Here is a 24,247-nt window from a genome sequence, read left to right as displayed (position 1 = left end):
CTGGATGTATTAAGATTGTCTTTCCCCAGATAATTGATTAAGGGACTAACTCCTTATTCCCTAACTTGTTTTATAGAAAATTAATTTGAAAACTCTGAGTAATTTATGTATTTTTCCCAATTCTTAATTGACTACCAGAAAGCCAACACAATAAGGTCACTGATAAGATAAAAACAGTCATCTGAGATTAGAAAAGTAAAGTTTGCACCTTATTAAAATTACACTTTTTCTAAGATAAACAATCCATGTTAATATCAAAGACAGAAAGTACATTTGAAGTAGATCACTCAGAGGGATAAAGACTAATTTGTCAAGTCACTGAGCCTATGTTGGGACTTAAATAAACAAAGGTCAACCATCATTAAGCATCATATTTGTCCATAATCACACAAATGAAATACTCCATGGATAATTCAAATTTCTGTAAATCTTCCTTTTTCCACTTTCCAACTCCTTGGATAATACCCTATCAATTTAATTCACATCAATTCAACAAACATTATTAAACATCAAATATATATTAAATATTGGTCCAAGCAATGTGATAGGGGAATATAATCACAAATATGCCTAAAACAAACATACACCCACACAAAGCCCCAGTGACCCTACCCTTAGGAAGCTTACATTCTAGTATAGGAAAGGGGCAACTTGTAGCAGACATGAGAGTTAAAAAAACATACAAAATTATTTACTTTATATAACATTCCAGACAAATGATCATCTGATTGAATGCTTCATAGGATAGAGACAATGCCTTTTGCGAGGTCTCTTCTCGTTATATTCCCTCTTTTGTCTGGGTCTTTGCTCTAGTGCTGTTCTACACTTGGAATGAACTCCTTTCCATGCCTTTACAATTCTTCAAAGTTCAGCTTGTATGACCTTCTACATGAGACCCTTCCTGATTCCCCTTTGCTACTATTGCTACCTCTCATTGGTTTACTTGTGTTTATTTGTATATACTTCAATATGTATCTGTTTCTCTCCATAGAATGGAAGTTTCTTGAGGACATGAAGTATTTTACTTCTTTTCTTTGTATCCAAGTACTTAACATAGTACATGGGAACACTGTAGTTATTTTATAAATACTTATTCATTGATTTAGATAGAGCATAATACATGGTATTGATGAAGGGAATGGCATGAAGGGATTCATCATTACTCAGCATATTATCTGTTATTATCTGTTATTAGTGTGGTTCATTTCTTTATTATTTTACTTTAGGAAAATTCTCTTTTTGCCAGTTGAACTAAACTAAGCTAATTCACTGGGACTGGGATACAAGTGGGAATAGAGAGGTGGAACAGATGATTTGTTGGCTACACTTGCATTCTTGGGTTTCCTCTATAAGGTAGAAGAAATTTTCTCAATCCTCTTGTGCAATTCCACCCACTCACCCCAAAATTTTGCCGTTTCTGAACACAGATTCCAGTCTGGAAACAAGCACAGGGATTCATTCCTGGCCACTTTCTGTCTCTCAAGTCATGCCACAGCCACTGCTGCAGTAGAGATTGAATAGGAGGGGAATTTCTGGGGCAATCTTTTTTCTGTACCTTGCATTTAGCATAAAGCTGTTGATACTTGAAATTGAGTGGAAATTTTGGAAGAAAAAGTTTCATATTTAAAGGATAAACACACACACACACACACGTACATATCAGAGCACAAATAGATTCAAGGACACCCAAATATGATAGGTAAGAAGGGGACAGGGAGAAGAATCATTAGATATTGCCAAAGGTAATTCTTGGCACAAACATGTTATCCTCCAACTAAAGTAAAAGTTGAGTAATTTCCACTGTTCAATGTGACCATGAATTACTTTAAGCTTCACAGAATGAAAAGCACTAGTTAGTCTATGAATATTATGGTGTTCATGTAAATAATGTCACTGGGATACACATAACTTCGATTTTCTAGTGTTTTGATTTCCCAAAGTAGCAACACAATATATTAGAAGTCTAGCTTTCAGATTTAATGCACAATAATTTTCTCACACCATAACTGCTAATGACAATAACCAGCTTTTCTTTTCTTGGTGTTAGTGCATTTTCTGTTTTTATTGACCTTTTAGGAATAATCACGTAATTTAGGTATAACCATTTTCTTTTTTGATCTTTTAGGTTCAAATATATAATTTTTTGAAAGTATCCATTAAATCTAAACAGTATTATCTGCCTTAGTAGATGATAAGAATGCAGCCTCTACATTCCTTAACCAATTTGACTTCAAACTATCAATTTTACATTGTTGTAAACTCTTAGAATCTTCATATTTAAGGGAAGCTTAGAGCAGCTGGTCTAGCTTCCTATCTAATGGAGGAATTCCTTTTTCAAAATTCCACTCAGATGGCTATCAGACACTGCTTGGATGTTTCATTAAGGGATAGGGAAAAGTGATTGACTCCATGTTGGCTGTTCAAAATGTTATAAAGTTCCTATGCATAATTAAGACATGCTCATATAACATGGAACTTTGGTGAAACCAAGTTAAAAGATTGGCTTGCCATATCACTTAACATTTTTAAATTTTCCTCTTCTCTCCCCTCTTTTTTCTTCTCCTCATTTTCCATCCCTGCTCTTCCCTCCTCTATTCTCCCATCCCCCTTCTCCTCTCCTGTCTCTTTTTTCTCTTGTCTACCTTTCTCTTATTTCCTTTCCTACTCTGTTGACTAGAAAAGTAAAGTTTATGAAGTTGGTCTTAAATGCTAACAACCCTGGATCAGCTATTTCTAGTATAATGTTAGTTAGTTAAACTAAAATATTTACAAACAAAAAAGTATAAATAATTTCACTGTTTGAAGAATATAACCTAGATTCATAAGTTTACTAGGCAAAAGGATACTTTCTACATGGGGAGCTAAGTGACACAGTGTATAGAAAACTTGGCCTGGATTTTTATCTTCCTGAGTTCAGATCTGGCCTCAGAGGCTTACTAGCTGTGTGACTTTAGGCATGTTATTTCACCTGTTTGCCTCAGTTTCCTCGTATGTAAAATGATCTGGAGAAGGAAATGGCAAACCACTCCAGTGTCTTTACCAAGAAAATCCCAAATAGGGAGTTGGACATAAAGAGCTGGACACGGCTGAAACAACTCAACAACAACATCTGTTTTATATGAGGTCATGGAACAAACACAAATTTTTAACAAACTTATCTTAAATCAGGATTAGCAGTTTACAAATTGTTAAGACTTATTCAGGAGATTTATTTAGCAGTTTATACTTATTCTTAGTTCATTCAATCAACTGATTGATTAATATTTATTAAGTATCTACTATGTGCCAAGTACTGTGTTAAACTCATTCACTGGTAGTTCTCAGAAAAAAATTTATAGATATATAGAATGTACCTCCATATTCTGGGAGAATGGGTCTTTGGGATCACATAATGTGGAAGATATCCGATGGTTGCCACGGAAACATCTCTGACTTATGTTCTGGGGGACAGGGAATGTCTGCCGAATGATTGTTAACCTTCCGATTGACCTTCTCACTAATTCCTGTACATCAGCATCATTTATTTCCTAAAAGATAAGCAAAAGGAAGAAGAATTTTATAGCATAGCAACAACAACACAAGACTGAAAGAAACATTTTCTGAAATTCTAAGAAATATTTTTATTGTAACACATTTGATGTATTTGTTCAACACACTTGTTAACAAATGCATGCTCATTAAAATGGCTGACATTCATGTGTGTTTTATATGCTTTAGATATGAATGCCTAAATAATTTGAGAAGGAATACTTTGACCCACATTTATTTCAACTTTGACATTTAATATCAACTTTGACATTTATTATTGTAAATAAGAAGATGAAGTATGGAATGCTGTATGGAGAAATGCTGCTAGGGATTTAGAGTCAAAGGATATGAGTTCAAATTCTGTCTCATTGACCTACATGACTTCCTACAAGTCGCTTAACTTTTCAGGACCAAAAAGAAGGGTCCCTTTCCCCAAATTTCCTTTGAAGATGCTTGCAGAAGTCCTTCTTACACTAAATTTCTGGTCCTGCAATTCTTGGACTCAGAAGTCCTGGATTTAAGTCCCAATGCATACTAGTCATGTAGTCATAGGTAAGTGAGTTATCTATTCAGTATCAACAGACAACCCTTTTTGACATAAAATTACAGAGTAAATGCCATTTGGATCAGTTGAAAGAGTTTCCGTACCAGGTAATGTAATGAAATTTATTATAGCCTAGAACCATCTAAACAAGCAAATAAATAAATAAATAAATGACACAATTCAAAAAATTGTTAGTGACAGGCACAAACACTACATGAGATGATTATTTCAATCACTTTTCAATGCCATCACAACCGTGATCCTCAAGGTGCTGTGAGTAGTCAAAAAGATGCTTATATTAATGTGGAAAAACATTTTTATTTAGCAATGAAAAATGAAGTTTCTAAACTTATTCTTGTAAATTGAATTTGAAAATTAATTACTTTTCCTTCATTTGTATATTAAAATTATGTAACATAAAAGTAGCTTAAGGTTTAATTTTAACTGAAAGGAAAAGAAAATCTTGGGTTTGTTTTGTTTCAGAAAGAGTTACCATTATTGCTTCTCAGAACCCATGTTAAATTACTCTAACATTTCTGGTTTCTAAGGAATAGGTTAAATAAAAACACCAAAAATTAAAAAAAATTCAGGAGTATGGTTAATAGTAAAAAAAATTAAAATTGATAAAAAGCAGACTGAACTTGGGTGTCTGAAGATAAAATCAGCATAAATCTGTGTGCCAAATGAAGCTAATTCTAAATAAAAGCTTTCCTTTAAACTTGAAAAAAAGTGTCTCTCACTCTGTCTCCCTTCCCCCTAAACTATTTCAGCTATTTGACTTGAAGCAGCAAAGGATGTGGAAGTAATGAAATATCGAAGTATTTAACTATATGACTGGTCTAATTGGAATCTGACAGAAGGAAAATGATCAGAAGTAGTAGTAGTCTCCTGAGTTGCCTAATCTAAAGACGTTTGTCCTTCCTGACTTCTACTTTTAGATGCCTTTTGAAACCAATGAGCCTTTAGAGGTTTGTTTATCATTAATCAGAATAGATTTTCACTGTACCACAAAGAAAAGGTTTCTAACATTAGATCACTATGTCAATAGATTTTGAACTGCAATGAGCATTTTGCAGGCTTGATAAAAAGCTCATAATAGAAACAAAAAAAAAAGAGGGAGAAAGCTCCACATTATTGTTTTCCCTGCAAAGCCTGCAGAAGTTGCTTACAGTTGTGAATTTTAATTTGTTTTCCCTGATGAAGCAATCACAGTTTGTCCTTTCTCATTGTATTTCTTCATCGTATGTCAGCTTGAGAATTCATGCTTTTTATGATCTTTATAAAATACAGATTTTCTTCAAGCAAAATAACACCTGGCATCAGTTGTGTCCAATGTAATATCCTGTATTTCTGGTCGATTAATCCTTAATGTACCATAGATAATGGTTTTTCTCAGTTTATAATGCCGTCTTTTCCGTTAGACTAGATCATTTCACTATCCATTTCTTCCTCCAAATTCTTATTTTACCAAAGCAACAATGCCAATGCCAACAACCCCACAATAACCCAGGTCTGTCAAACAATGCTCTCATCATGCAGTCATAAAGTATTACAGTATTTTATTCATTCCATTTTAAAAACTTTCACCAGAAGCCTTGTATAAGGAAATTAAAAGTTAGCAAGTAATCAGCATTAATTAGTTTTCTACTATATGTTTTGCTCTTATGAAATTAACAGTCCAAGACTTAGAGCTTGAAAGGCATTCAGGTATCATCTAGCCCCCCCTCTACAGATAAAGAAACTAGGGTACAAAAATGGTGAAGTGATAGTCGTGGACCCTATTTGCCAGGTTCCAAAATCTGACACTTTCCAGAATTCTCAAAAGGCAGCATTAGAATGAATCCATAAAAGTGTAAAACCAAGCTTTCTAAGAAGTGCTCTTCATTTGTCATATTTTCAGTATTTATTATTATTTTTTCAGTCAGGATATTTTTAAAATTGTAATTATTAGATTTTGGTTTTGATGTGTAAATGATGTATTTTAAGTGTCAATTGTTCAATTGACAATTAAGTGCATATGAAATGCTAGACATCATGCTAAGCACCAGAGGTAATGTAATGATTGAAAATGAAAACCAGTCTCTACCCTCAAGGAGCGTCAATAGACTGAAGTCATTCTCTAAATGTTAGTTGGGATAAACATCCCTATTTATTAGTAATGAAATTTTTAGACCAGTAGATTGCAGGAACAGGAATGAATTTCTATTTTCTTTGCCCATAATTAAACATTACTGATATTGACAAAGCATCAATAAGTCAGAACAACAATAATAGCGCACATACATTCACACAGATAGAGTTTAAAGTTTAAATCTTTAAAGGATTTGGAAAGCACTTTACACATAAGCACACAACCATCTCGTACAGTCATTTATCTTTAAAAAAAAACTATCTCAAAACATTGCAAAAAAAGTGATGATTACCTCTGAAAGCATTAGTGTGAATTCAGATTTTTACTTTTTTTAAAATTTCTTTTGTTTTTAAATAGCCTGTTCCCTCCTTTATCATTACTTCTCCATCCTTCCAGATATCTATCTCATGTAAGGAAAAAAAGGTGTTTTTTAAAAGAACAAAATAAAAAATAGAAAATAAATCAGCAAAATCAATCAATACTTTTATAAAATCTGACATCATGAATCAGTACCATCTTCTAGGTTTGTTTGCAGCTCTTCTTTAGAACAATGCATATTTTTTAAATTTTAATTTTGCAACCTTCATTTTTATTATTTTATGGTTGTTTTTCTTTCCAAGTCTATTGTTGGTGTCATGGTGCATACTGTTTTTCTACTTCTATCACTTCACTTTATATTGGGTCCTGCAACTCTTTCCATGCTTCATTGCATTCATATTCATCACTTCTTAAAGAATAACACTATTCCTTTACATTAATAGATCAGAATTTGTTTTGCTGTTTCCTAATTGACAGATGTTTACTTTGTTTCTAATTCTTTGCTGCCACAAAAAAAGAATTATGCCATAATTATTTTGGTGTATATAGGTCCTTTTTTCTTCTATGCCAAATGGAGGAATTCTGGGTGAAAGAATATGAACAATTACTCTATTTGCATAATGCCAAGTTTTCCAAAACTGTTGTACCAATTTATAGTTCCAATAATGATATATTATTTTGCCTGTCTTCTTAGTACGCCTCAATCATCGATTCTAATACTGATCACTTGATATCATTGCCAGTGGTGCTGAAAGTGAAAGGAAAGCTCAAGTTTATTTTGAATTAAACTTTAATTTTGCTCATGTCTCTATTTTCTCTTTTGCTTATCTTTCTGTTATATTTTTCCAACTCTGAGAGAGTGAATTGAAGTCTCCTAATATTGTATGCATCTGTCTGTGTATAGTGTAATTTAATAAATATATGCATATTAAATACATGTGAATATATTTATGTATTATAAATATATGTAATATAATAAAAATATATGACAATTTTTCAAGATATTGTTTTCACTTTGATACTTCCTGTTTTGTTGGATTCACTTGATGCATAATAATTTTGTTTCAGCCTCCCACTTTTATTTTATTCATCTCTTTGCCTTTTTGATGTGTTCCTGAAAGCAACAGAGTGTGGGCTTTTGTTTTCTTAGTCAATCTGTCACTCATTTAATGTTATAGAACTAGGTTTATATTTATTCCTATATGTATTCCTTTGTAAATCTAATATATATTAATTGTTTTTGCCCTTCTTTTTTCTTTCTGATAGTACTTTGTCCTTACAATTATTTTCCCTAATCAACTTCAAGGCTACCTTATTCCCTTACATCAACTCCATCCTGTTTTTCAACCTCTTCCTTAGTTTTGAAATTTTAGGTAACTTATTGACTCCTTTGTTTTTGCATCCTGTCATTTAATTATCTAAATCTTCACCCTGTTTTTCTCCTCTCAGTAAAGTTATTAATTCAAAATCACCCCTCATGACATTTCTTTTTTTCTTAGTTTTTTTGCTTGTCATGACTTTTCTTTAAAATAATTTATTTACCTTGATCTCCTCATTCATTCTCTTCACTTTCTGTCTATTCTTTAACTTCTAAATTTTCTAAAATTCTTTTTTAAAAATTTCAGCTCCAAATTCTTTCCCTCCTTCCAGCCCCATTCTCACCCATTGAGAAAGTAAGAAATATAATACTCATTATACATGTGAAGCCATACAAAACATATTTCTATACTAATCATATTGAAAAAAAGTATGAAAAGTTTTTAAATTGAAGATTTAATATGCTTCAGTATGCACTTAATGTTCATCAGTTCTCTCTCTGAAGGCTGATATAATTTTTCATTATGAGTCCCTTGGAGTTGTCTTCAATCATTGGATTTGTCAGAGTAGCTATGTTTTTCACAGTTCATTATCATTACCATATTTCTCTTACTGTGAGCATTGTACATTTTCTGTCTATTCTAACTCATTATTTAATTCTTGATCTTTAGTATTTTTTCCTCATAGAATTAAAGCTTCTAAAGTAGAAAGTTTGAGTTCTTTCTTCTAGGTTCTAGAAGAATTGTCTAGCAATCTACAATTGTTGTGATTGTTTTATGGATCTTGCTTCAGAGAGACATTTGTCCCAGAGTTAAAATTACTCTTTTTCAAATTGTTTAGACCAATTCTACACCCTACAGTCACTGTGGTCATTTTTTCCCCTTGCCAAGTAATCTCTCTGGGTCCATGCCTTCCCACACTTCTATACACTGGTCATTCCCATGAGCTAAGATTTCTTCTGGGACAGCATGTTAACCAAAGAGTTATAGTGCAAGTGAACTTCTTGTGAAATAAACTCTTGCAAATTAGACTAATTGTAAAAGACCCATATATCTTACAAAGCATATCTCTTCTTCTGTGGCAGTGTTCTTCAATGAGACACTACCCACTATTGATCTCAGATTTCCTCTTTGCTTTATCCCTATTTTTCTCCCTGACATTGCCTCCGCTCCCATTCTCCTATAACTTCTCATCTTCTTGGGTGGAGAAGTTATTTTTCCTTGGGTTTTTTGTTGCTGTTGTTGTTTTTATACCAAGGGTTTGATTACAGACATTCAATTCTAACTACTTTCCTTCCTGGTTCCATTTATGGGCACCAACCCAGTCTTCATTTAGTTCCACAAAAATACAATTCACCTGTTTCTTGATATTTGAAGATCAGATGTTTTATTTTTCTGTTGGAAGTGATCTGCAAATTCAATTTGTATGCAGTCTGTTTGCTTGCTTTTCTGTACGTATGCATTTAGAAGTTCTGGGCAGTTTTCTTATTTCTTGAATTATGTTTTGAAGCAGTTTTGTTTTTGTTTTTTCACAGCTCGCATTCTTATGAGAAGCCTATGACTTTTAATTTGTCTCTCCTTAGCGCATTTTGAGATCAGCACATTTTGCTTGTGTAAAGTAGTGCTTTCTTTTATCCTTATGACTTTTTGCCTGTCTTTTCCCAGACTGTCCATCATTTAACTATATTCTTATTGCTAATTTGTTGTCTTGCTTTTCTCTGGGGAGATCTGTCACCAAATATTCAAATTTTTTCTATTCTGCTAATTCTTTCTTCTGTGTAGTTCCTAAATTCTTCCATGTGTTCACATTTGCATTATTTTCTAATGGTTCTGCTTTATCTCTTAAACCCTTCTGGAGCTTCATGCCATGATTGTTCTGCTGCAAATACATAGATTTCTAGGTTTCATAAGCTGTTTGTTCTATTTCCTTTGTCTTGTAACATTGATTTAGAACTGTTTGCAACAGTTTTAGAAGTCTTCTTACTCATCATATGTTGCAATTTGAGTATATTCCCTTTTAATTTCTCCACTTGTGCTCTAGATATTTTTAACTATTTTCTTCTTCTGAGATCTTTGACGGCTTCAGTTTCTTTGCTTTTTGTCTTATATTTTCATTCATTTAGTTTCTGACTCTTTCTCTTGATGGTGAGTTTATTTCCAGGACTGGTACTCAAAGTTGTTTCAGCCTCCCATGTTGGGGAACTCTCTTTTCCCCCAGACAAAGGCCTGACTCCAAGTAACTTGTCAAGGGGACAGCTGGTCTCAGCTGGATCCCCATCTTCTTTCTTCATTTCCTGCCAATAATTCCTGCCTAATGTACATGCCCCAGTTCCTTCCGTTCTTTAGTTGGTTGACTGGTTTAGTTATTATCTACCAGTTTTATTGACTTGGGGAAGGCATAGTAGGTATTCTGGACAGAATTTCTACATTCTTGGAGTTTCTAACTTAGGGACCTCTCAAGGCAGAATGAATTTCCAACCCTATTTACCTTCTACTTTGCAGGTAACTGGAAAAACTTGAAATCTACTTGCTTCCACAGAATACTAGAGTAAGGACAGGGCTTACATGTGCTATCAGAAATTGTAGCAACAGGAAAATTTCTAAAGGGATTTCAGAGCATAAATCTGTAGAATTTTAGTGTTTTCTATTTAATTCATAAACCTTGTTAAACTTCCTTATTTCTTATTATGTGGACCAAGCTGTAATTGCTCTATTTATGGTACATAATTCCTTTCTTTTTTTAGAGTTAGTGAGGTGTTCTGGGCTAGGACCAACTCAGGTCAATCCCCTGGTAGTTGAAACAAAATGATTCATAGGTCATTCAATGATTAACAAAAGGAAATTTCTTTAGCCATGGCAGGAGAAGGATATTGAAAAAGTATATTTCGAGAATCCCTTAAGTTAATTTCAGTGATCAAAGCTCCCATTGGAATAAACCTGCTATGTTCCTGAGACCAACTCTTTCTACCCTTAACCCCACCCCAGCTCCTAGTGACCACTTTGTATTCAGGCAATAAGGAAGTGACAAAGAGAGCTCTTAGGCCCCCTACATTAAGCTTCTACCTTGAGGGAACCAAAGAAAATGTAAAATCTAATATCTTTTTGGTCACCTGTGAAGTTAAACTATTTGATAGGGCATATTTTGTTGATCATTTGAAGGAGAAGAAAGAAGACTATGACTTTATACACTAGGCTTTGCACACCATGGATACTTAATAAACATGTTGAAATAAACTGAAATGAATTCTGAGGAAAAAAAATGAGTCTGGCTCAAAATATTACTTCTGATTTGAATTTTGGCATGAAAACTCAGACCTGGATAGATGGCTATAAGAAAACTTGAAAAGGAAACTAGTGTATTTATGGAACATTATTTCAGTAGATACCACATATAGAAACATAGAAAGTCAAATGGATACTTATTTAATCTTTATATTATATATATATATATATATATATATAATAAAAAATTCATTTGGGCCATGTTAAATTACTAAATATCTCTGGGCTAAGTTAAGTTAGGAAACTTTAATGCAATATTACCTCTCTGAAGCTCTCACTGTGACATCTATACTATATAGACCTTGGAGTGATGTGATTTTTTTTAAAACAAAATGTTCATTTTACCCATATAATACCCTTTTTACATACCACACAAGCAAATTTCTGTTATCCATACAATATATGACTATACTATTGATCTGGACCAGCGATTTAATCGATTTATAAAAGTTCTTTGGTGAAGAACTTCCTGAACCATTGAAATTTCCCAGTTGCTCAGTAATTTATAGTCACTGAGATTAAATGATTTATTCAGGGTCCCACAACTGTCATATGTCAGAGATGGGATCTGAAATCAGAGCATCCTGACTCCAAAGTTAATTCATTATTTATCTCAATACGTCTCTCAACTATATTTCCTGAAATCTACAGGATTGCCTAATTATAGTTTCAGAATTAGAATTAAAATTAAACATGAAAGGAATTAATATGTTTGATTCTGTGTATTACTTTTCCTGTGTCTTAATCTTTTAGCCTCATGGCACAAATGCTCAACTCTCAGAGAGACAGAAGTATGGTTAATCACCTCAGTCATGATCATTCTACTTCCTGTGATTGAATCCTGGGTAAAGTCCTGAAAGAGCTAGTTACCAGAAAAAAGAGGGGGATAAGCTAAGTACAGTATGGCCTCCCTGACAGGGTAGCTGCAAGGAAATGACTGTAGAAATTAAAGTGTTATAACAATAATTGCAACAACTTTTCTTCATTTAGCTTAATTCAACCATTATTTATTAATATCAAGACCCTGTGAAAGGTATTCAATATAAAAAGAAAAAAAATGGAAGTTCTGTCCTCAAGTAGCTTATATTCTCTTTTACCATTTACTCAGACAAATTTAATGACATGCAAGAAGACTACAAAATAGAGATGGATAATGATGATTAATGACAATGAAAAAAATCTTCAGAACTCTGTTTAGAATGTTAAAGAGATCTTGTAGACAAGACTCGACTCCTCTTTCCAAGGAGGACTTCACCAAGACTACTTCAATCAGTGTTTATATTTCTCTCTTTTCAGAATCTCAGGCAATAGAGTATTTCAAAATCTATTAAGTAAAACTAGTCTTCACAGTATGGTAATTCCAATTTAGCTTAAAATCTGAATTTTCTATACTTTCTTAAAAAGAATAAAACCTTTAATATCTTATCTCTGCACTATTTAGGAGCCAGACTCTTTTTCTGAATAGCAAAGAAGTCCATTTATGAAAATCATAGCAAAACAGAAAAAAAAGAAGAGAAGGTATATGTAGTAGAATACATATCAGATAATACAGAATGAATGAGCTCTCCCATTGGGAACAAGAAAACTCATCTCAACTAAGAAAGAGAGTCTAGGGTCTCACTCAAAGGGAATTTCCCTAAAGTCTCTGGAGTAACAAGCTGGGACTAGGGACATGATAGAGACTGCCTGCTCTTCTCATGTAAGACCCAGATGCTTAAAAGGATGGATCACAAAACCAACTAATTCAACATTTGTAGATGAGAAATATGAGGACTTTAAATGATACCTACTCATATGCTTAAAGCAGTATTTGAACCTGGGTCTTCTAACTACCAATCCTAATGATATGAAGTTCAGTATCACTTTACTCCTCTTCCTAAACAGGCTTTATGCTGTTATAAAAAGTTTAATTTTGACATTTCCCCTCTTCTGGATGCCAGGATCCACTGCTGTAGTCACATCTCTGAGACAAAATGGTGAAGATTAGAAAAAATGAATTTGCCATATTGGACTTCTGGGCACTGGGGGAGCATCCTCCTCAAGCAGATTATGCTGTACCCATTAATGACCCTTTCACTGGCTTTAACTACATAGTCTAGATATTTCAATATGATTGCATTCATAGTATGAACTTACTCTTGACATGGCACTGTCAAGACAAAGAAAAGAAAGCTAGTGATCAGTGGAAAAGCCATTACTGTCTTCCAAGTGAGGCTGGCATCAAGTATGTCATAGAGTTCTTTGGTGTATTTACCACTATGGAAAAGCCTGGTTTTTACCTGAAGGGTGGAGGTACATGTGTCATTATTTCTTATGCTTCTGGTAATGTCCCTATGTGATGAGAGCAAACCATTAGAAATATAATAATTCTCTTGAGACTGTCAATAATTCCTCCTGCACTATCAATTATTTTGCCAAGGTCATTCCTGATCAAGGTCATTCACAATAATTTTAGCATCATGAATGAACTAATGACCAAAATTCATGCCATTAGTGTTATACACATGGCAATAGATGGCCCATCTTTTGAATTGTGGGGTGATGGGCATGGCACTACTCAAAACATCATCCCTACTTCCACTGATACTGTTAAGGCTATAAACAAGGTCATCCCTGATCTGAAGGGGAATCTAACAGGCATGGCCTTCCATGTTTCCGCTCCAAATTAATCGCTATGGATCTGACCTACTGGCCAGGGAAGCTTGCCAAGCATGATGTGATATCAAGAGAGTGATAAAACAAGCATGAGAGATTCCCCTTTCAAGGAGATCTTGGGTTATGCAGAGGACCAGGTTGTATACTGTGACTTTAAGACTGGCACCCACTCTTTAATACCAGTGTTGATATTGTCCTCAATGGCCATTTTGTTGAGCTCAGGTCCTGCTATAACAATGAATATGGTTTTAAAATAGTGTAGCAAACTTTATGATCTATGTGGCCTCTAAAAACTAAAGGGGAATGTCATGGATTTTCATCCCCAGACAAAACAGGAGTTCTACTACTAGGAAAGCCATGTCCTTAGTTTATTTCCCATTCACAATCTTTGCCCCAATGTACCTGTGCAGTAGTTGGGAGAAAACAGGGTCCTATGCTGTCTACCATCAATAAAGTCACAATATTCAGTGCAAAAAAGTTTAATTTTAAGATTCCACATTTACAAAAATAAAAAAAAAATAGTTAAGATCAGAATATGACATTTAAAATAGCCACAAGCTGTATTCTGATAGCCTAGGCTTAGAGAAACAGGACAAGAGCTTTCTGCTCTTCAGACTAGCAGTGAGAAGCTTAATTCATCATGAAACAAGAAAACTACAAAGTACATGAATTATTTTTGTCATTTATTCAGATATAAACTCCGAAAAATTACGATCCTTGAGTCATAATGGTTTAAGCCATTTAAGAAACACCTCAATATGATCTCTCTAGGACACATGAGGTCAGCCTTGAGATGGCATTTACTCACATTCAAACATCTACTCCTGCAACAACAACAGCTCTTGATATCTAAATTTCTGACTTGTGTAAAACTTAAATAAAGAGTTGCGACATCTGTTTAAGGGCCCTGAAGGGATGGTAATATTCGTAATGAAAGGCTTTTGAGGCCCGAATCCACAGAATTCCGAAGAACCAATAAGTGCCATTAGCAAGTACCAGCATATGATTTATTACACCAGATGAGCTAGCACAGACTCTCATTAATGTAGAACTCTTAATGCAAATGAAAAAAGAGATTGCTTTCAAGTTTTAACATCAGTTTGTTCCACTATAAACAATGCCAGTTTTGATTTGCAAGGGTTCTCTAGGATAACTACTTTTGTAATAAATTTAAATAAATGTTTGTAAGCCATTTAAAAATTAGCAATTAAATAATAGCTACAGACAACCAAATTAGACAGATTCATGTTCTCCATAGTCAATCAAATGAGTATTTGCATGTGGTGCCTTTCAAACTTTTCTAGCTTGCTTGCCTTTATCTGAGCCGGGAATAATTCTTTCTTTAAAGAAATATATGTCATATGGCATCAGTATACATATACACACATATTCATACATATTGGAGAGTGAGGGATTATGGGAATATTAACAGGTATCTAGGTGGCACAGTGCACAAAGTACTGGACTTGGAATAAGGAAGAACAGGGTTTGAATCCTACCTCAAATAATTATTAACTGTGGGATTCTGAACAAGTCACTTCACCTTTCTCAGACCAAATTTCCTCATCTGTAAAATGGGGTTAATAAAGGCATTTACCATTCAGGATTGTTGTGAAGACTGAAACAAATGAGATGTTATCTGTAAAGAGCTTTGTAATCCTTAAAGAGCTATATAAATGAGAGCTTTATCAATATAGGAAACACAGAAAGCATACAGGAAGAAATATATGTCTATGTGTCAGAGTATAGCTATCTATAAACGTATATGAGTGTTCATGTAAGTGGAAGTTCATGTAAGAAAGAAATGTCCTCATATGAAATGACTATTGCTAGTTTAATTTTATTTGGGATAACAAATTGGGAGGAAGATGCCCAGTAGGGATTTTTCAGGGATATTGAAGTAGACAGAATCCGAGGTGGACTGGGGTGATTTACTGACAATGAATTTATCAGGGCTAGTGGGTGTCCGGTTTCAAGTCCAGAACTTCTAACTCTTGAATCAGGAAACTGTCATCTATTTTCTTACTCATAGAAATAAGAGGGAAAGATAGGAAAGTTCAAATTATAATCAGTAATGGCAGTGTCAGGAAAATATTCAGTGTAAGGGAGAAAGAAAGTGATCACATGATTTTAGTTCTTATCTACTCTATTTCCTTTTACAGATGAGAAGACAGGCCCAGAAAGGTGAAGGGATCTGTCCCAGGTCACCAAGGTCTTAAGTACGAGACACAGGATTTATATCTATTTCTTCTGCTTCCAGAAACATGCTTTTTCAATTACCTGATATGCTGTAAGTCTCTACACTCATTACACTTCACAGACTGGAATTTTTATAAATTTTTAAAATCCTCTAATGCAATACACTAAAAACTACTCAAACATATGTCTAACAAGGGAACTACAGTTTATTCCATATTCATTTAGGATCAGGTTTAAAAATGCATTTCGATTATTATGAAAGACAGAAAATGGTATTAATACTGTTATGCTCCTTAGCTAAGAAATCTAAAATGATTTTCATGGTATGACCATCTCAACAGAGTACAGTAGGCTAACTGCCCTAAAAATCCAGTTGGCCTACAGGCTTCTGGGGCAGTCCAAATGTGTTTGTGCTTCCCTAAGTGGAGTATAGTAGAAATTGGCTTTAGATATCTTATATGACTTAGCAAAAGATTCAGATATCATATAATCATTCTTCTAAATCCTTTAAGTGGTAAATAGTTGAATGAAAGTATTGATTTTTTTTTGGCATGAATCAATGTAACTAAATAGACAAGAGGTCATTTTTAGTAGCAAGGGTTTATTGACTAAAATAATAATAAAAATATTGATACCTCTTTGTTCTTTGTACATGGAAGTCTGGGTGGTCTATTGCTGAAATGACTGAATGTGGAACAGGTTAGAGAAGGAAATAAAACAAGAAATTAGGAAGATTCCTAGCCTCTGAAAACAAAACTTCAAAATCTGAAGGGCAAAAAGCTGTTAAGTTGGTATTCTGCTATCCAAGGCAAATTTCATTGAAGGGGTACAGAAAACCTCACTACTCCATACTGTTTAGTATACTGATTTCAGGAATCTCATAGAAATGATGGGGCATGAGGTCCCAGAGCTGAAGACACAAAGCAACCCAATCCGATACAAGACAAGTGCTGGGCCCCTCCCCAGAAAGTACAAACTGTGCCTCTACCAGCTCCAGGGAATCCCTGATACCAAAGAAGCAGGTGGTAGTCAAAAGTTAAGCAGTAAAGGAAAGCAAGGCGTAGGAGACAGGTATCTAGAGTTGGTAACTGGAACAAGGAGGGGCAGCCATGCAGTATGGTACGGGGCCAAAAGTGGACTACACATAACCTTAGAATCAGTGGCTTGGGAAATAGGCATAGGACAGAAGTAATCCCATATCCCCATTTCCTCTTATTTCAACAGCATGGAACAAAGTATAACTATAGCTCTAGAAACAGACAAAATACTTTTAAGGTGATAGTTGAGTGGGATGGAATCTGATTCTTTGTCCAGAGGATAACATAATTTGCATATGATGACAAACAACTTGTAAAGAACAGTAATCGACTCATCCTGAAAAATGTTGTTGTTCATTCTTTGATTCTGAAGAGGACTGATGACATCACAGGTTAATCTTCTGAATTGCCCATGAAGTAGATTTAAGGGAAGAAGAGAAGACTCTTCCAGAGTCATCAAAGTCCAGTAGCAAGATAAAAATTAAGATGCCAAGGATCCAGTGGATGACCTTGGTATTTTTCATGCCTGACCAAGTTCTAAGCACTCCACAGTTTTTGCTTCCACTGATGCATGGCCATTGAAATCAATTGTTCTCATCTATCAATCCCATGAGAAGAAGTCTTCACACGCTAGGGGTAGATGTTCCCCTTAACTACCAATGGGTTGGAGGCCTATTGATTATCCCCAGCTTGGTTTATCCTGCCTACCGATATGCTTTGATGAAGATGTGGGTACTGTGCATGCTACAGCTTCTTGGAGTTACAGGTAAGAGTCATGAAAAGGGCTCAGCAAGACCTCATATGGAAGTTACTAATACTCTCTAAACACCTTACTATACCTCAGCACTATGTTCTTAGGTAAATGAGTTTAAAAAAAGCCACTTCATTAATATATTTTAGTTTTCCAAAATTAAAGGTAAAATAACAAATCATGAACTTTAAGCAAATAACAAAGTTAAAGTAAGTTTTTCAGTGTTTATTTTTCTTCACAATAACTTGTCAGTTTATTAATTTTTAGCTAATGAAGAAAAGTATTCATAGGATCTCAGGATAGAATGACTTGCATTAGACAGATCATTAAACATTAAATCCTAGGCAGAGGGTGAGATATATTTTCTAAAAGCCTGCTGGCCATGCCCAACTAGTCTATAGATTTTGTCTAACAAGACAGGGCAAAGCTTATTTCAGGAGACTCTTTTTTAATGGTATCTTTAAATTTCATCAATTGTTTATGCAAAAACTCTTACTGAATTTAGGAAATTGTATTTTAAAATAGATATACTAGGAAATGAAAAAAGTAGATCTGTATTCTTTATTTATCCATATTCATACACTGAACTATTTAATCCTGATGTAAGGGTGGACTTGAAGAGAAAAAATGTTTCAGAAGCAACATTAAAATATAAATGGAATACTAGCACTCCACTGGGAGGTATTCACTATGCTTACAAAGAGGAATTGTAATATTTTAAAAAGCTGATCTTGCCAAAGCATGAAGCTCAAGTCAAAGGAAAATGCTAAAGATACTAAGCAGGAAAGAGGGTGCTTTTTACAAAAAAAAAAATTATTTTATTCATACAAAGCCCTTTATACCAAGGGAAAAACTGATTTTATTCTTATTAAACAGCATCCACTCAGCATGTTGGAACTTTATTTCAGGACTTCTTTCTTCTTGGTAAATTCAAGACAAGGAGAAAATACTGCTGTTATGTATGAAAACAGGGTACACAGTTGACAATTATGGTTAGTTGGCACTTACCTCATTTATAATGATCCAGTGACAGTCAAAAGCAACCAAATTAGTCTCCACAACCTAGAACAGAAAACAAACCAGCTATCAGTCAACATTACTCATGAAAACCATATGGAATTCAATGGATTCTCTCTACAAATGTGGGGGAGAAGGGAGGGTCAAAAACAAAGTTTTGAAAGGCCTTTGTAATACTGTTGAAGACAACAAACCTTTAACAGCATATTATGAAAGTCTATCTGTTTCTGTTAAGTTTCCTAATTAAACATAGAAATGGAATTCAGCTTGGGAATGGAGGAAAATAGCTTTCTAAGAATAGTAACAATTTACAAATAAACTGAATGAGATATGGAAATTAAGATAGAGGCAAGAAAGGCTTAGATAAAATTTTAGTATGCATATTTATTAGTGTGTCCATATACATGCATTCATAGAGATGTATACAGACATGTTATACAGATCATCTCAAAAGTCTTAATATATTTTTAAGTTATTAAAACACATTATTGTTACACATTGTTGAAATTATTATTAAAGTTTGTTATTAAGCTTTAATGGCTTTAAACTTCACTAAGACTTTTGGAACAACTTATCTTTATCAATACTGATTATCTATCTTTCTATCCATTGATCTAGTGTGAATGATAGTATTGTCAGTGTTAGAGAAATCACAGGGTGAAGTCATAAAATCCCAAGGTTGAGAAATCACAGTCATAAAATCTTAGGGTTATCTGGTGCAATCCAACCCTTACTTGTCAAGGAATCTCCTCTACAACATATTGAAACTCTCTTGTCATAGGGATCTCCCTCTCAGTCCAATCGTAGCTTTTCTTTAGATTAAGTAGATATTTACCTCTTGATATGTTTGATTCCTTGCTTCTAGAAGCCTAAGTCAAATTCTATGTCTACATGAAGACATTAGGTGCCATACAGTGTGGTCACCCTTTGCGTGTATAACTTTAACCTACTACTGTAGCTCAGAACCCCCAAACTGAAGTGATCTACCAACCTCAGTCTCCCTCCACAGCAAGAACTAAAGTTACGCATCACCATATGAAACCTATCTTTTACAAAATCTCTCTCTTAATATGAATTTAATCATCAGCAAACATGAACACATAAAAGAAAAAATAATCAGATGTTTCATATAGGTACTCACTCATCATACATATTTTTTAAATCTCTTCATGATGTTGAAGAGATGTTTGAAAAAGTTCAATTGAGATGACATTTGTGTTAGAAGTGACATATATGTGTGTGTATCTCTGTTATCAAAAATTGGTCTCCTAATAAGAATGAGAGATAACAGATAGACAAAAATATGCTACATTGGTATTTCCTCAAGATATTAAAAGAATCAGAAGAAGATTTAAAGCATATTTTGTTGATTATTTTTGAGAAACTATAGAATGGAAATATAAAAACTGAGTATGCATGTAAGGTATCTGTATCTAGGGAGGGAGGGAGTGCCAGTATTACTTAAATCATGGCTGTATCAAAGTATCAACATGCACTTTATTGAGAGGTCTTAGAAGTCAAGTTAACATTCATTAATATAATCTTATGATTTGCAATAAATTTTTAATGTCCCCTTTTCTTCTCTTTTAAGAGTCAAGACTTTTCTGTGAAGAATTAGGATGCTTAATATTTATTATTCAATAAATCACCTTTAATTCTTTTAAAACATTTATTAAAATATATTATTTTTAAAACACATAATGAAGACTTTCAGGCTTTGCAGAGTTTTTAATTTGTGAACCATACAAGCTAAAAGTAGCTAACAGTAATTGATTGTTTTGAGCTTTTTAAAATTTGTGTCATAACCATCTCACTGAAATTCTATAAAGTAGGTAGAGATTTATAAATCCAGATGTTAACAATATAAAAGTTTGAACAGTTTGGGGACCTTTTATTTTTAAAATAAAATTGCCTTACTCAATATTGCAAGGACTGTATGTATGTATTCTAATCTGGATCCTATGGCACTCTAATGGATCATCTCAGCAATAATAGAAAGGACACATCCCCACCTCAAGGAGTTGTATTCATATTGAGGGGCTTGAGCAAAGAAAAGTCATACTGTCAAAATACCAGCAATGAACAGTCAGGCCATCTGTCATGACCAAGAACTCTGGAAGTGTAACATCTTTAGAAATGTCTGGCAATTTATCCTCCTGCCTTTCATCACTCATTCTCAAATCTTCCATTGAGCAAAACGTAAGATGATCTCATACAAAAAAACCAAAACAAAAACAAACAAACAAAAAAAAAACCTCACCTCACCGCCAAGCTATCTATCTCATTGTTAATTCACGTGAAATACATCTTAAAGTGACATGAAACAGATTAATTAAATAAATAATTACCATAGGTTATTCTTCACTCTTTCCTGTGTTGAACAAAATTGCCTTGGCTTCCTTTGAAGGATTGCCTGAAATATGTAAACACTGGCAACATCCCTTAGGGCTAAACCAATGGCTTTTTGTACCTGCATCAGGGCAGATGGAGGGGTGCTTGTCTCTTTGCTCCACTTTTAAAATTTTAAGTTGAAATTAACACACAGTGTGTATTGTGGAAGAGAAATAATCCCAAACAAGCAGTAAATTTTGAGCATGTGAACAGCTAATATTAAAAAATTATTTCTTCTTCTCCTTTCCTAATATTGTTCCTACCTCTTCAGTCACATGGAAACATAGTTTCAATCACTGTTTTTACGATGTTTTTCATCCTATCGCATATTGCTAAAAGTTCTGCAATTTACATAAATATAGAACAAGACAAACAAAATGTCCAGAAAATAGGGAAAATAGGAGTGTGGTAGGAAATGAAATAAGAGTCTTCCCAACAAAATGTGATAGTGTTCTATTTGCAAACACACTGGTGGTAGTAGAGGGGTGGTAGTAGTCTGAAATTTAAGCTGCAAACATAATGAGGAAAAAAGGAAGAGAAAGAAAAAATGAATAGAAAAGCAGAAGAGAATGAAAAGGAAGAGAAAGAGAGTCATAAGGATTAAAGGCTAATGAATATGTACCTCATCATAGTATTTGCATTATTTTTTTCCAAATTCAAAGGAAATAGAGAAGTTAATTTTTGGTCTTTATTTTCAGTCTTTGTTTCATGACCATCTTACATGAAAATTGTCATAAAAGAAAAAAAAAGATTGCGATATCTAAAATAGGTTAACATTTCTAAAATGTGCTAACATATACTAATCTAAAAGAAATATTACCAAGAAAATGAGAAAGATAAAGTAAATTTAATCAGTTGTCCCAGCCTACTCGATAATTAAATTCATAGGTAGCACTGTAGTTGTGATCATGAATGATTTAATGTGAGTTCTTATATCATTCATTTTTGTCCTTACTCTTTCACTTAAAATTTTATGTTCCAAATAGTTCCTGCAACCAAATTTTTAGCAGGAAACACTGAAGGTTTGCTGTATTTCTTTGATAGCCAAGGTATTCATGAACTTACTGTACAAAAACTGTGGATGACTAAGTAGAGAAACTATTGAACTGTGTTTCCAATACAGTTCTGCCGCAAATACCATTTGCGGTCAGTACTCTTACTCTCTGAAGTGTATTACAATTCTTTGGTCATGCCAAAAGTATTTAGAACATCCATACTTACTGGACAAAGCTACAAAGTTGTGGCATTAAGGTACACACAATAATAATATGAAGGCATTTCATCCTTGTTATGATTATAAACGTTTGTGGTCTGGAACCTGACTAGGGATTCAGTCTTTTTCCCCCCTTTCCCTTATTTCTTTCTTGCAATAACAAAAGCAACAGAATAGAGAAATACTCCATGGAGGAATTTTTTTTTTTTAATGCAGTCTTTGACTTCCAGGGAAATCCAGCAGATGGCATCAGTAATCCCTTGTGCAGTTACTGGCCAGCATGATAACATTCTGGAAAGGTCTTTTTTCTTGCTTTCTTTCTTTCTTTCTTTTCTTTTCTTTTTTTTTTTCTTTTCTTTTTTTTTTTTTTTTTTTTTTGCATTTTCCCTTGAGCTCAGCATGATTCCTGAATTCTGTTCCCTCATTATGCAAGCAATCACTACAGTAGCACTCTCTGCCTTTATAGTCTTTGCTCTGATCTTCCAGCTGGAAGACCACTCACATGCCTTCATCCAAATCCAGTAATGATTACTGCCAATGTTATTGCATAAACGGATATTCTAGAGTTATTGTTATGGTTATTGCTGGGTAGTTGGGTCTTCCTTACTACACCTCTTAAGAGGTGGAAATATGCCACCTCTGAGATTTAGCCAGCATTTGGTTAACTGCATTGCTGTAATGAACTAATGGGGTACTAATGTAAGAAAACTGAGAATCTAGATGCTTAAGTAAAGGTGGTAAAGCCCACCTCTTTTGAGTTCTGTTACTGAGGAAAAACTGAACTGCTAACCAATGTCCTTCAAGTGGTTACTGATTATCCTTTTCTAGAGAGGATCTCTTTTTTTACTTTCCAGAAACTAGTTATTTTTTTCTTTCTGTTCTTTATCCATGATGAATATCTAATGAAAGGGAAAGGATCAGTGTCTCATAATATAAGAAAGGGAAAAATTAAATTGCTCCTATAAGTAAAATCTCTAATGATTTCTTATCACCTCAGTCTTACAATCTCTTCCTAAATTAAAAATAAAGTCACCCAGTTAATAAGCCCTCATTAAGCACCTGCTAACTGTCAAACTCTATGCTCCCTAAAGGGAAAACAATACCAAAATTAACAACCTTCTGCCCTCAAAGAGTTTATATTTTATTGGTAGAGATAATGTGTACATATATTAGAAGTGTCAATAAAATCAGCTACACTATAGAATTATCTCTATGTCTTAGTTACTCTTATCTTGCCTGACTTAGCTTTTCCTGTCTTTGTAAAGGTTTGGCTTTGCTGAAATTGATCAGCAAATGTATTCTTTTACTTGGTCTGTTACAATTGCATGGAAAATCACAAATTTAAGAATAGGAAAGAATCTCAGGAATCATCTAGTAGAAACCTCAATGAATCCCTTCCATAATAATTCCTACATAGACAATTTGAGTTTCTTCTTTAAGAACTTCAGCAATCAGGAGCACCTCCTTCCCTAGAGCTGCCTATTATATATTGGAGAACTTCCACTTTTTAGAAAGATTTTACTTATATTAAGCAGAAATTTGCCTTCCCATACTGCCCAGCCATTTTTTCTTCACTTCTCTTATGTCAAGTAAAATGATTCCTTCTTCATATGACCCTACTTACATAGGCCAATTATTATCATAGCCCTTTAAGTTTTCTCTTCTTGAAACTCAATAGTCTACTTCTTTCAACCAGTTCTTGCATCCCCTAAAACATTTACCATTTTCTCCTTCTGTAATTTTAGCCTATCTGATAAGTAGGAGAAAAGTTGTTTTAATTTGCATTTCTCTAAGGAATAATGATTTAAAGCACTATTTTCACATCACTATATATAGCCTTGATTTGTTCATTGAAATGCCACCTA

General features: G+C 33.9%; 1 protein-coding gene across 3 annotated transcripts in view; it reads right to left on the bottom strand.

Annotated features, from left to right (window-relative positions):
* Positions 1-24,247, bottom strand: part of GRID2 (glutamate ionotropic receptor delta type subunit 2) — a 1,741,897-nt gene that overhangs the window by 674,903 nt on the left and 1,042,747 nt on the right. For all 3 annotated transcript variants that reach the window (XM_072624913.1, XM_072624914.1, XM_072624915.1), the window contains 2 exons: positions 18,770-18,823; positions 3,354-3,527 (listed from right to left, as the gene is read on the bottom strand). In XM_072624913.1, coding sequence (XP_072481014.1) covers positions 3,354-3,527; positions 18,770-18,823 — 228 coding nt within the window. The remainder of the gene's footprint in view (positions 1-3,353; positions 3,528-18,769; positions 18,824-24,247) is intronic.

Source organism: Notamacropus eugenii, chromosome 7 (genome assembly GCF_028372415.1).
Source record: "Notamacropus eugenii isolate mMacEug1 chromosome 7, mMacEug1.pri_v2, whole genome shotgun sequence".
NCBI classification, from domain to species: domain Eukaryota; kingdom Metazoa; phylum Chordata; class Mammalia; order Diprotodontia; family Macropodidae; genus Notamacropus; species Notamacropus eugenii.
The sequence above is the reverse complement of the archived record's forward strand: the minus strand, read 5'-3'. Positions and strand labels throughout refer to the sequence as shown.